Consider the following 14495-nt stretch of genomic DNA (forward strand, 5'->3'; position numbering starts at 1 on the left):
GTTAAAATGGTTGAACTGAGTTTATTTATTTCAACTTTAACCATTATTTGGAACCGGTGCTTTCAAACCGGATTTTCCAGTCTGGAAAAAGTAACTGTGACTTTTCTTTAGACACGTCACAGAAATCGATTAACACGGCGACAGCGTAAGAATGTCAAAAATGTAAAGTTGCCTTTGCGGTGCGGAACGCTGCTCACCTGTCAGGCCCAGCAAGATGGTGACCACCACCTGCCCGGCAGTGGTGATCAGGTTTCCGATTATTTCCTTCACTTTGGAGGCGACTTGCGCCACCAGCCTCAAAATTTTATTCTTAGTGCTCTCCTTCTCCTCCTCCTCCTCCTCCTCCTCGTCTTCCACCGCCACCACCACATCCTCCTCGTTCCTGTCCTCCTCCATCTCCTCGTCCTCCTCAGCCTCGTACCCGGCTTCAAAGTCCTCCTCGAGGAGGATGTTGTCGTCCAGACTGAGCTTCTCCTCTTCGTCCTTTAAAGGGAGATCACAGCGACACCTTTTTAGCGGGGACAGATTGACCCGCCCTCCGACGCCCATCAACCCTGCTGTGCTTCAGAAAGACGGACAGAAAGACAGACGTGGATTTAAAACCCACTTGTTCTTCAGCGTCAAAGTCGGCGTTGTACTGGGCCATATCCTCGGGCGGCCTCTTCAGGACCAGGCTGCGACACAGCAGCCAGATTGCCAACCCGGCTACGAACATGCCGATGTCGGGGATGAAGACTCGGATGCCGTTTCCCGCATCGGCTCCAAACACGCTGAGGACACAGGGGAACACGTGAGGAGGACAGGTCATGGAAAACAGAGCCTCATCTCATCCACTTCAGCTCAGAGGGGATGAAGACACGGGGAACCGGGAGTTCTCAGATAAAAGAGCGGATGTGCGGGGCGAACGTTTGTAGAGACTCGTGGATAAAAGTATTTCCTGCTGCGGCTCCATGTAGAACCAGACCTACCTGGTCTGTTTTTTCCGTGACTCATATGTTCTTTAAGTGTGCTGTCTTGAATTCTTCGGCTTTTATTTGCGGCACCACCCACTTTAATGAAATCTCGCTGTTTTTTAAGTGCGCTGGTGTTAACAAGTGTACGAAATTCCACTCAAACCAAGACTCCACAATGGAGCGTGGGGTTTCTCTCCGGCTGCACCGGGAGAACATGTTCCCCCGCATTGAAGCCTTCCAATAACCTTAAAATGGGTTCAAGTTTACCTGGATTAAAACAATAACTGGGGGATAAATCGCATATTGTCCTTTTCATCGACTTTAAAACATATTTTTCCGGCCCTCTAAGTTTATCTCCGCGTCAAAAACAAAGTAACGCCATATTTCAAAGCTTTTAAATGGAGCCTCAGGACAACTTTTACGAGGTGTCATGATTGCCTGAACAATTAAAGCAAGTAAAAATTGTCCTTAAAATCACTTGCAGGCTTCCACGCCTTTAAAAGCACTCATTATCATCCAGAACAATTTCGATTTCTCTTTTTACAACCATCCCACTGGATCATGTGCTCGGCCGCCAAAGAGTTTTAAGCACTATTAAGTTCTTTATAAGGGGGAAAACGTATATGTGGCCATGTATCGGCCGCAAAGAAAACAATGGCCGAGGGTTTGCGTTGCGTTACTGCCCGTTTCGGTCATTTCAAGGTTACATAATCGCTCTTATAAAAAGGCTAACAGGGCAGTTGTCATCACAATGAAAATATCGCTTAAATAGTTACTGTAAGCATCTCGCAGCTGGTGCAGCGTTCAAACAGAGAGGACTGTTTCCATGTGCTTCGCGCATCGTCACGGAGGCGACGGATGGAAACAGTCGGCCGAAACTGAGACAGCATCATCCAAAGTGTCATAAACAAAACCATCGGCAACAGTTTTCAGTGCTTTCTAGGGTGGCGCGTCATGATATCCTAGCTCTGAGGCTAATGCTAACGTTAGCCGGGGTCAGGCTTGCTAGAGAGCCAATCATTTCCAAAGGATTCAATGTAAATTGTCAGGCAAAGGTGAGAAATCAGATCCATTACAGCCGAGCCGCATTTTCTCACAATATAGACAGTCAGACTGAGTATTGAGTTGGCTTAGCCTTCAAAGCGAGACCACCAAGATCCGCCGGCGGAGCAAATCCAGTTGTAACTATTGTATATATGCTGTAATGCATATGGGTGGGTGGGGGGTGGGCTGTTTGCATCTCTGTTTCCGCTACTTACAGTATACAATTCACAGAGGGATATTGTGGACCTGGAAAAGGAGGATGTTGCTGAATTTGGACGTTCCCGTACACAGAAAACCACATCTAACAGGATCACGCTGACGTGAGGAGCGTGTTGAAATATAACCCCGTCAACTCATTACTGGTAGTAAGTGGGTTTAACCTTCATCAAGAATGCGCACGGGGGCAGGTCAGGGGCACTTATTAACCACATCATAGGGATAAATACAAAAAGCATCTTTAACCTTGTTGTGGGGGGGGGGGGGGTTGTATTTGGGCTCTAAACACTCTAACATTGTTCTCGTAAAGCATCTAGAAGAAGGACCGTAACAGATAATTTACAGTTTTGACCACGTATTACCTCTCAAATCCAATTTGTCTGAAGGATTTCTCCCACGTGGAACCTGGAGCAACACATGACAAACATATGTGAGTGAATCAGTCAGACCATTTGGTTAGAAAACAGCCTCTAACAATTTTATTAACTCCCAGTCATTCTGAACAGATGTTGATACTCCAGCAGCTGTCGGAGTGCCGAATTTTTACAGTTTTTTACAGTTTATATAAAACTCAACTCTAGTTATATCGCCATCAACAAGGGTAAGTGGGCTGCACAGTAAGACATCCTCCATTAACGAGCGTTTTGAATAATTAGTGAGGTCATGGAAGCCTTATTTCCCCAGCTTGGACTGGTTTGAAGTGAACTCCAGTGCTCAGAGAGAGATTTCCTGGTATCCACTGGCAGTAAACTGCCTCCACTTGGTTTGGGCTTTATTGTACTGCCAAAGCAGAACACCAGCTTCATCAGCCTCCAGGAAAAGGAATTCATTATCATTTCAACATCTTTTGGATTTTAAAACCAGCCTCTGAATTCCACTTCCTGTGGCTTCGCTTTCAATCGCTGGTGACGCGAGGCGGAGTGATCTGCGCAGGGAGGAGCTCATCAGTAACCCCCGACATGACCTCTGACCTCAACCCTGAACAGAATATTCTACAAATTTACCTTCACGGAGTCTCAAATCTCAGCTCAGATGTTGCCCTTTAGCTACATTCGGTGCATCGCAGGGATGAAACGCGTTGACTGTTCACGGGATTCCTTCCAGCAAAAAGCTATTTGCTGTTGGATAGTGAAGAGTTCTGCAACGCGACTCCAGGCCGTGATTGTGACCAGACATTTGTCAAATCTTCCTCCAGCCGTATCAGAGCCAGATGAAAAATTTAAAATTCCTTCGCAGTGTTCTGCCTGGTTCTAATAAGACGGGCCTTAAGTCAACACGTCGGGGCCTTTTCAGTTGTTTGTAGGAAAGGAGACGAGGTCCGCGAGTGTTGACGTAACCCTAAATAATCAGATAAACGCCGCAGATATCGTTCCACTCTTCAGACGCTTCAGTCCGCCCACCCGGGACAAATCCACAACATCTGTGAGACCTTCACGGCCAACAGGGAGCCCTCAGACAGGTCTGACGGGCAGGTTCCTTTATCAGAGCAGAGCGTTTGACATCTGCAACTACCTTCCAGCAAATACCTGATGGACATCACACTCCTACACTAACGCTCCGGAGCGACCTCCGTCCATATGGCGCTCTTTGGCTTGTCCAAACACTGGTGACTGTTTGTAAATGCAGCTCCAGCCACAGCCAGTCAGCGCAGGGACATGATGGACGACTCGAGGGGAAGCCGCCAGATCATCTGCTGACCAGTCACTGACCTCCAACAGCTGGAGCTGTTGGGAATGTTTTTGCTCGCCATTGCTGCATTCGGCCAGCAGGATAAAAACATATAAGCTGTCTTGGGAAATGGAAGAGGAGGAGTTGTTTATCAATGTCTGCCAAAAAGGAAGAGACAAAGGGCAATGTTGGACTTCCTGCTGGGGCGCAAAAATAAAAGGTAAACCCCAGCGAAGCTGCAGGTAATGATCACCAAATCCAAAACCTGCAGCTAATAGCGACACAAAAAGCCCTCGAACGCACCTCAGCAGGTTTATAAAGGTAAATGACAGACAGCTGTATTTAAATAGAGCAAAAATGATCTGGGTGGAGGCCTCGTTGATGAGTCTGTTTTCGCAGCATTTGAAGAGAAATCCTTCAAAACATTCACAAGCCTGGCCTGCAAAGATAACAGCAATGCCGGCGCTGCTATCTCTACTGCAGCGGCGCAGCAGCATCAGGCTGCGCCTCTCAGCAACTTTCTAATTTATCAGTTTGATGCAGAGGTTCAGCCACTGATACCGCTTTGTTTTGCGGGTTACGTTGGAATGCGTTAAACACAGACCGAAGAGGTTTAAGTGAGGATATTTGTAGAAATGACGAATCAGTGTTTGTCATTAAGTTAAAATGATCTTCAGAGCCGGCAAACAAAATCAAATGAGGACTACGGGCAGACAGACGGGTTGTTGTGTTGGAGCATTAAATCACTTAAAAGGACGGGACGGCGTTTGTTTACATGTTTCTTAAACTAATCCCACACTCAGAAATCTCCTGCGTCAGGTTTACATCCTCCAACTGTCCCCACCCACCTGGGCTGCGCCGGAAAAGGAAACTTCACCCCCATTTAAAAAAAATAAATGAGACATCGGTGGAATATTAAAGGAAAAGCACTGAAACTCATCAACGGCGGACTCACAGTTGAAGTCGGGGGCGATGGTGTTGCCCGCCAGGAGGCTGCTGACGCTGATCTGGTAGACGACGTGGAGCAGCAGGAAGGACAAACTGGTGAAGCAGAGCGACTGCAGGAGCTGCCCCGTGTGGCCTGGGGGGGCAGAAGAGCTGCAGTCAGTTGGCCGTACGGATGCAGGGAGGGAAGGATGGGCGGGCGCCGCCACAGCTGCTCCACACATGGCGCTTTATAGCGCACCTAGAGGTGTTTGGGATAATTTCAGCAGTTGTTATGGCGATCGTTCGCCGCAGGGGGACTTCTCCTGATGCGAAAATGAAAACGTCCCGAGTCCGAGACAAACAAAAGGCCGAGAACCTGCTGCGTCCCGAATGGTAGAACGGGGCAGTTTTCCACCCAGGCCAAGGTCAAAGGTCAACCTTATCAACGGCGCACGATAATGAACGGCGATGTGACAGCGACGTGTGGCGATTTCCCGCAGAGGTAAACAAATGCTTGTAAAACGGTGCACGGAGAAGGTCGGAAAGAGTCTGCATCCAATTTGGCGGAAACGCTCAGGTCAACACGACTGTTTTGGCTCCACGCTGCCCATTTTCCTGTTTGCGAGAGCTTTTTTGCGTGCGTCCTTGACATCTGTCTTGGTTTCCTGGTCCTTCATTCTCCCTCATTGCTAATAATTAGCATCTTATTGCCCATAAAAGCAGCCAGTCAGCTCCTGGTTAAACACTGGTTTGACAGGAATTAGCACAGGCTACATACAAGCTAACCTCGATAAGTCGTCCATCACACTGAAAAATGGTCCTAAATCAGCTTTCATGCCAACTCTAAGGCTTCTGGAACGCCTTCAGCACACAGCTGAGACGTCACCTCCACGGTGAGAGAAAGCTCCTCGCTGGGCCGAGCAACAAAACCCCGTAATTTTCTAAATTAAAGGGCAAATTCACAGACAACGAGTTTGAACAAGGCATCGCTTGTTTCCCGCTCAGTTTAGAGTCAAACGTTTACCCTCGCGCAACTGTGGGCTTTTCAGGGAGAACCTGAATTATTCATGTTCAACATTTGGTTTGGATTAACTACTGATTTAACCGCTGCGCCTCCTTTCAGGTTCAACAGGCAAAATGAAACAGACCATCAAAACAAAGCAGAAAAATACCTTCTCAACTCTGTCGAAGGTGAATCAAAAATGTGTCTTTTCAGCACATCTATTTATTGACGGAGCTGTTGGTGTGCATCAGCGCAGATCAGGATTATCTGCTTCTGTAAACATCATCATTAACTGCTGCCTGAGTGGTTATTCTAAATCAATTTCCATCCAAACTAAATTATATTTTAATCAAATATCCAGCTGTTTTAGTTTATCAAGCCCGTAAAGTAGATTTTAAGCGTTTCTCTCTTTTAAAAAAAGCCCTTTTTGCTTCCCTAAATGATTAAAAAACTATCAGCATCAAGGTGGAAATGATTGTTGGGGAACCAGAAATGGGTAAAATACCTGTTGGCCTGTAGTTTAGGAGTAAGAAAAAGTGACTTTTAATCATTTGCAGGTGATTCTCAGGCAGCAAATGCTGCTCTGCCAAGCACCTCGTTGGTTTACAGTAAACTTTACACCTGTATGAAAGTCAATAATCAATGAATCTCTGTATTTAAGCCCTCCGAGGAGACTTTAACTATTGATGAAAGTGTTCCTTTTCTCTGCTTTACGTCCTGGCTGTTATTCCAGCTGCAGCTCTGCTCCTAAACCGACGCTGCTCCCTCCGACGTGCCGTCCCGTATCATGAGACGCCGCGTGCAGCCTGAAGAAGAAACCCCTGTTAGGTTTAGCCTTTCTGGGGGGGCAGCTAAAGACCACAGACCGAGGGTCACCGCAGTCGCCTCCGCTGTGACGGCGAGCGGCGGCCTTCGCTTCGCCGCAGAGCCCAACGGCTTCATTCATCACCGCGGCCGGATTAAGTCGCCGCGTTTGTGAAATGCGAGTCGATGGGGGCGTAATGAAGTTAATCTGATGGAGATAATCAGTCCGCTGGAGCAGCAGCATTTACAGCCACTGAGGAGGAGCAATCACAATAGAATTAGCTCCTTTTTTCCCTTCTACTAAACCGATATTCAGTGTTTATTTTGCCGATTTAAGACTTTTCCAAAGCCCAAAGTGTTTACGGTCACGATAGAATCTCTGATCTGGTTGGATTTTTTTTTTTTCTTCATAAACTGAACTTTGTGCCAATTCCAGCTTCATGCCAAGGTCCTCCGGAGAAGGGCTGGTTCGCATTAAGGAGTCCTGCACGGCGATGTTGGGAAGGGAGTCGAGCTTGGGCGGACAAAGCCGAAGCCGCGCGTGGGAGTCTGAGGCAGAGGCGATCTTACCCTGCATCGTTGTGCTCGTGGGCTCCGGGAAGAGCGGGATGAGCAGGAGATAGATGAGGTAGACGAAGGACAGGGCATTGTACCTGAACATGCAAGCTGCAGAGACAGAAAGAAGACAAAAAAAAGGGTCAAAAAAGGCTCCATCATAATCAATGACAACACAATATAAACAGCACTAACTCAGTAGTTCTTTATGGCTTGTTTGCATTGCGTAACATTTAACAATAAACCAGAGGACGAGCTGGCAGAGGCAGGCTGGACAGGACATAAACCAAACCTGGATTCCCGTGAAAAACATGTGGTGGAAATCATGAAATCGCTCCCTCTATAAAGCCTGATTGTTGTAATGAGCAGCTTGAACCAGACGGCTGCGGATCGGTTCTTCAGACCCGCGTCACAAACAAGTCTTTCAAGGAACAAGGGTTTGTTCTGAGGCACGGAAAAGGTCCGGGGCGTCTGGAGACACAATTAGCCGAGCTGGCTGGAGGTCGGCCCTGTAAAAAGCCTATCAGACAGCAGTTTCAGTCAAGAACTGAAGATCCCATTCAAGGGAATGCCAAGAAATGCCAGCAATTAAACAGGAAGTACAGTGTGAGGAGGGAGATACGGGCAGCGTCTGGAAAATCAGATCTAAGATGACATTTAACGGCCTAATTCTATTCTGGAATTTCACTTTGTCCTGTTGATCATTTAATTGCCCCTAATTAGGTGGTCTGAATCCTAAATGTCCTCAACTGACAACAAATTGGCTGTTGTGGCTTCTCAAATGTAACAGCTGGGCCCAGAAGTTGGGATTGTTTTAGGATGTGTCACTGGATTATGTAACACACACACACACGCGCGCGCGCGCGCACACACACACGAGCTGAGAGATGAAATGCTTGAGTGCAAACATGACTTCCAAAAACCATTAATTGACGTATTGATCGGCAGCACACCTCACGGACCCGGAGTCAATTCGACTTCCAGCTTTTACCAGTTTAACAGCTGGCGTCAACTTGCTGACTAAACACCGACGGCCGTCAACGCTGAAGCCGAACCCTTCAAAAACTCCTCTCCTCCCGAAAGCCTCCGTCGTGTACCCGGCGCTTTGGCCCCGAATCACATTTCCACACTTCCCACTCGCTGAACTGGTTCCTGCCTTGTTTCCCTGAACATCCTGAGATGGTTAGGAGGATCCTGGGCCCCCAGTCTGACCTGACCCCCAGTCTGACCTCCCAAACTTCTGTTTAAAGGTTAAATCGACAAGCCCATTTTTTACAGCGTGCTCCCCTGGGTGAGCTGACGTCTCAGGGCTACGAGCTACGCTAGTGCTTTTATTTATCTTTACAAATTCAATGGACCTATTCATTGACATTTGACTTGGCTCTGACGTTTCCCAGGCTGGAGCCCTTCCACTTAGTCCACCCTCCTTGTTTTCATTACGCTCAGATAGAGAGCAGAGATGACCAGGCTGGACTCTAAAGCGGATCATCTGCCGTTGTTACTGTTACCGTTTACAATTATTTATTGTGTCCATCCGCGGCTTTACAGGGACGTACTAATGCGCGCCTCTCCTCCCTCTGCTGACCACCGTCTTCCTGAACGTTGGCCTCGTCTGGGTGAGTCACCGCCAGAGGATTTTGAACTCGGGGAATGAAAATAAACTCCCATTGTTTTCAGATGTCAGATCACTGCGGACGTATCCCTGAATCGGGCTTTTGTCTCTTCCAATACAAACTGCTGCAACAACCACGCGAGGAGAAATGAAGAAATGTGGCCTTTATCTGAGCCCGGGAACATAAATGACATGAAATAATATAAGGATAAGAGATGAGTGGACAATGAAAGGACTTAAACATGAAAAAAAAGCTTATTACACTGACGTTTTTTAGCCCCGTGGTTTAATCGCAATCAAATTTATGAGTTTGTGTAAAAATCAGGGAAAGAAAATTCTAACTTTGCCTGACAGCAGTAAAATCCAAGATGGTAACAAGTACATTTTTTTAAAGGCTCGGTACTCAACGTGCACAAACACGCAAGGACAAGGTCAAACACACTGACCTGGGTCTGTGTTTGACCTAACCGGGGCTTCATTACTGTCATCTAAAACACTCGCCTTTACTCTACTTTTTCCTTCAAAAATGGAGTCTGTGAAAGGGTCTAAATAGGAAAATAATGCAATAAAGTAGGAGACAAAAGTAATGCTAGTACAATATAGAAGAATAAGATAATAAATATTATCCCTACAGTATGATGGAAACAAAAGTCACAAGAATTTTACTGTTAAATGCAGCTGATAATAACAGATTCATTAGCATTAGCCACAAAGAGCTAAAGCTCATGTTCAGTCTATCAAGATATTTTAGAGGTTGGTCTAAATTTATAATCGGCAGATTTAAAAATACAAATCTAGCATAACTTTGGGAGCATTCTACTTATGTTGGTGGATTTTGATTCAATTTTTTTTCCATGTCTACAGTCTATAGACCGAAATCGCTCAAAACTAAGGAGCATTTATCAGCAATTCTTATTCATGTTAATACTGTCGCGGCCAAAATGTCTGAAGACGATTTTTCTCAAATGAACCCTGAACAAAAATTAAATATATATTTTTTAAAAAGACGCTTATCAGCTCACGCCGGACATCGCTACTCATGCACGCACTCGAATTCTGTTGGCGAGCACATAAACAACAGCCTATTTGATCAGTAAAACTGTAGCTGTGTGTGTGTGTGTGTGTGTGTGTGTGTGTGTGTGTGTGTGTGTGTGTGTGGTGTGTGTGTGTGTGTGTGGTATGGAGGCACTGTGTACACACAGGCCCAGCACCTCTGTGCTCCTCAATAGAGGTGCTGTCAGATGGCCAACAGGAAGTTCAGACGTCTCCCGCTGCCACAGGACAAAAATGGCCGCGTCCCACCAACGTCGCACGTTTGAAATGCTGATATGATGCAGCGCGTTCGGTGCCACGAGCTCCTAAATCACCGCAACCGTCAAATATGGAGGAAAAGACAAGAAGCCTATTCATTTATCTTCCGACCACAAGTCCGCTCCGCATTAAGATCCCCCCCCAACTTGAACTGATGGTTATTGATTAACACTAAACCCATTCTGGCCTAATTAAGCCGATATCTTTCGAGCGTCGGGGAGGAGGAGGAACGATGAAGAAGGGCGAGACGTTCTCGTGCCGCCGCTCTTTCCACTGTGCATTTCCTCCATCCGGCCGGTGTCGGTGCACAGCGGCGGTGAATGACAGGCACTCATTTGCACTTTGAAAAAAAAAAGAAAAACATCAAATATTAAAGGTATGTTTACGATAAAAGGGGAAGGCCATCTTTCTCTCCCTCGCAGCCGCATTATTAATTCATACTGTTAAAACGACTTTCCATGAATTAATGGACACAATGCATGGCCTCGCAATTGCTTTTGGAAATAAAGGGGGCGTCGGGCTGACAACTGATGCATTATGGTGATACTGAGTGGGGCTTATCTATAGAAGCAGGCTGTTAGCTTTAAAAGAAGCTACACGGCCACCACACTGGAACCACAGCAGCAGTTTGGGACTAATTGTTTTTCACTTGCGGCCGAACCACAGAGTTAAACCAAAGTAAGCTGCATTTCATAGAGGCCTCATCCAACGTGCGATCATGACCCGAGCGCTGACATTTAAAGCAGCAGAATCCCGGAATTTCCTCTGAAGCCCCAAAAAAAAATGTCTATCATGCTGCCAAGTTTGACTATGAATCATCACCTGATGTGAGGCTGCATAGCTAAAGAGTGAATCAAGCCCAACTTCCACTGACAGAAACAATCTGTCCTGTCGGGCTCCAACACTGGCAGCATTATTGTAAATACCAACACTGCGCTCACATATTGGACTGAAAAACTCATTAGAACTCACAGATTAGCTCCTCTAATCCACACAGTTCTGATAAACTGTGGATAGATCACATTGGACCAGCAGCATCTTTATTTTGGCTGTTAAAAATGCTCATTTTAACATCTGAACTAGGGGAATATCAATCAAATAACTGTGTTTATAAAGTGAAAAAGGAACAACAGCATCTGCTGTTATTGAGTGATTTTTCCAATATATTGGGGGGGTGGTTTTAAGGTTTTTGCCGCCTCTTTAGGCGTCACTTTTTATTAAATATCAGTGTTTTGCGTCAAGGCATTTCTGGCCTAGCCTGTGTTCACAAGATGATAAAATGTTGAGGATTAAAATGTCCAGTTTTGTAGAATACACCGTCCTCGTGTCAATTAAGTCCCCTTCAAATACAATTCGGATCACTTAACGGGCGTGACGTGCGTAAAAAGTGGAGGGGTGAAACTCACCAGCTGCAAGACACAGTGGCAGCAGTAACCTGAAGACCAACCCGCACACCACCTCAGAGGCCATGGCTCCAGACAGCCCGAGTGTTATCCAGGTGAAAGCAGGACAGGATGGCCGCTCTAGGGTTGCTCTTGCATCCCAAACTCCTGCGCTCCGTCAACTCCCAGCTGCCGTCAGACTGGTGCGCTCCTCCGCGCAGCCACATTAGCTCTGCCCGCCGACACCTGGTCTTCTGGGATTATTCCACACTGGCCAACAACCGCCACAGCAAACATGATACTGGGAAGGAAATTCGTCGTTATCACTTTAGTTGCTCAGTTTGATTTGTGTGTTTTGTTTTAAGTTTTGACGCTGCGCAAAACTGGGAACGCGACTCAGGTGCGCCAGCGGCACCGCGTTGCGCCAGCGATGAACCGACTAATCCCCCCCCCAAAAAAGAACTTTCCTCCTTTTCTTCTCACTGCAAAGCCACGTTGAAACAGGAGGGGAAATCTTACTGTGCTGCGTCCCCTACCTCAGGCTCCGCGCTGGGTCCCCTTGCTGAAATTTGACTTTCTGAGTTCTGGCGTGAATTCTGTTCACCAACAGTCGAGCGAAGGGCTGCGGAGTTTGGAGTCAACTTCGCCTTCAGCCAATCAGGAGTCTCTGTCTCGTAAGCGGTCCGGCCCCCTGCGATAATTGGAAGTTAAAGGTGGGACACGGAAACAGACGCGGATCTGATGTGCGTTATTCTAAATGTCGGGGTTTAATTCAATACAACACACACACAAAAACTCACCATTTACCACCTAGTCTGCATGGACGGTTAGGCAAGCATTTTTTGCTCCGTGGGGGTCCTGAAATGTCCTGACTTCGACAGATTTCCAGGACTGCGCTCCAGATGCGCTTTACTGTGAACAGCGACCCCTGGTGGTCGTAATCCGCCCTGCACCCACAGGCCCCTGTGATCCCTGTAACCACAACAGTCCTGCCACAGTCCTTGCAGACATGAGAAGGGTTTTATTTTATTATTTTTTTTAAACACTGTTTTTGTTTCTTGAGATGATCATAAAATACTGTAGCGAAGACATTTTGGATGACATTAAATCCATTTGGATTATGTGCTGAATAAACAGGTATCGAAGCCCAACGGCAAAGTGCTTCCAGCTGTTTGTGCATGTCAACGGGCGCAGGATGCTGCGCCAGATGTGACAGCAGCTGAAGCGTTCCTGAGCAACCAATGTTAAGATTTGTAATGCAAAAGTGTTGCTTTTTTTTCTGTGCCCTTTAACTGAAACGCTTATTAAAATAATGACAGATTGTGAACAATCAGCTGGATTCTGCTTCTGATTCAATTCTATTGCCCATAAAACCAAAGAAGAACAATAAATTCCAAGTTTACATGTAATATCAGAAAGTGTTGTTTCACGGTAACTGATTTCAGAGCCTTTAAAAGAAATGTTGTTCAGTGTTTATGGAAAAAAACAAGCCCACACTGTGACCTCATCTTTACTCGCAGGTGATAAAAAAAAAGTGCAACATTAACATGCATTAATATTGCATCTAAATGATCATTTACGATTTGATATGTTTCATAAGAGTGCGATGCATGCTGTTGTTTCCGCTGGAGTGCATTAGGCCAGAGGAAAGTGAGCTATGATGGGAGCTGACCGACCCTCCAGGTTTACATAACCGGGCACTTAAAGCAGCAAAAGGTCCTTGTAGTAATGAGTCAGCGCTCCGGCTGGGGGAAAATCAGGACTTCAGGAGACGAGCAACATGCTTCCTTGGAAAGGTTCCCTGGAAATGTGCCCTCGGAGGCCCCTCATGAGACCCTGGACTACAGCAATCAATAAGCAGTGTCAGAACAAGCCCGTTTCCCTCCGCTGTTTGAAGCCCAAACCTGCCACGTTACAGCCAGACGAATGGTGATTTTTCTTTCTGATCCATTATTCATCCACCTCTTCAGAGCGGTGACTGATAGACAGATTCCAGCCTCGCTCCGGTTTACAAACCGCTCTGCAACGTCGACGGCTGGCTCTGCACGCTGGAGTCGAAGCCAGCATGAACGTGGTTTCTGTCAGTCTCATCTCATGGAATAAAAAAAACAAAACCACCATAGCTTAACAAGAACCCTGAAATTCTACCTAAATGCAGAAATTTGCAGACCTCCCACTACAACTGCCAGCCCAAAGCATCTTTGGCCGAGAAGAAAACACAAGTGCAAATGAGATTAACGTCTAAATTGCCTCAGCATTGATCCCGGAGTGAAATCTAAACTGTGTGTTCAATATTGACATGGATGCACTTTCCATGCACTCTGAAGGTGCCTCTGCTTAAGTGGGCTTTTGAGTGTCTTTCTGTGGTGGCTGCGGACGTACTCATCTCTTTTGGAATGTAGTGTTATTGCACCCTCATAACTCCACTGTAGCACCAGGGGTTATTTTTCTACCCTGTTTATGTGTTTAATCTGAAAATAGAACTCAGCCACCTCATTTTGTCCTCTTCCACGGAGACGCCCTCCCTAATTACACTGCGCGCTGTTAATATTGCTTAATTTGCTCTGAACGAAGCAGCACGAATGTTCTGCGTCGCTTTTTAAAGCAATGAACGAGACTTTGTCTTTGGGAGTCATTCGGTACGTATCAAAGGCGTCGCGGCATCGTTAGCAGAAGGCTAACGGTTTAAGTGGAGTGATGCTAGCAAGGCCTTATTGTGTCAGCATTAGCGGACAGGAAGCGGCTCCTGTTAATGCGGCCATGGCAGTGTCGTAATCAAGATGTCCGATCACTGATGTCTCCTTCTTCTGCTCCTCCTGACGGATGCTGTCGTGTGCTTTTCAGTTCATTTGGTTTTTCATTTCATTGGTTTCAGGTCATTTGGTTTTGGTTTTTTCACTTTTATCTCCAGCGTCGGTGTCGCCAGAGGTCGATGCTAAGATGGACGTGGCTCCTCTGGTCCTGCTGCCTCTAAGACACTGATCTACTAGCAATGTGGGGACATTTTGGCTGGTTAAGGA

At 46.5% G+C, this 14495-nt stretch overlaps 1 protein-coding gene across 14 annotated transcripts in view; it reads right to left on the bottom strand.

Moving 5' to 3' along the window:
- Window positions 1-12166, bottom strand: part of LOC130538382 (piezo-type mechanosensitive ion channel component 2) — a 46020-nt gene extending 33854 nt beyond the window's left edge. For 11 of the 14 annotated variants that reach the window (XR_008953857.1, XM_057055869.1, XM_057055875.1 and 8 more), the window contains exons 1-7: window positions 12012-12166; window positions 11500-11776; window positions 7186-7281; window positions 4837-4962; window positions 2576-2618; window positions 608-770; window positions 198-483 (exon numbers count right to left, since the gene is read on the bottom strand). Coding sequence is in view for 13 of the 14 variants with exons in the window: in XM_057055869.1 (XP_056911849.1) it covers window positions 198-483; window positions 608-770; window positions 2576-2618; window positions 4837-4962; window positions 7186-7281; window positions 11500-11563 (778 nt within the window). In the remaining variant the exon portion in view is untranslated. Of the gene's footprint in view, window positions 1-197; window positions 484-607; window positions 771-2575; window positions 2619-4836; window positions 5068-7185; window positions 7282-11499; window positions 11777-11958 lie in introns of those variants that run through there. The other 3 variants (XM_057055865.1, XM_057055866.1, XM_057055871.1) reach the window with 3 other exon arrangements.
- Window positions 12167-14495: the final 2329 nt, after the last annotated feature.

Source organism: Takifugu flavidus, chromosome 15, assembly GCF_003711565.1.
Source record: "Takifugu flavidus isolate HTHZ2018 chromosome 15, ASM371156v2, whole genome shotgun sequence".
In the NCBI taxonomy this organism is placed as follows: Eukaryota; Metazoa; Chordata; class Actinopteri; order Tetraodontiformes; family Tetraodontidae; genus Takifugu; species Takifugu flavidus.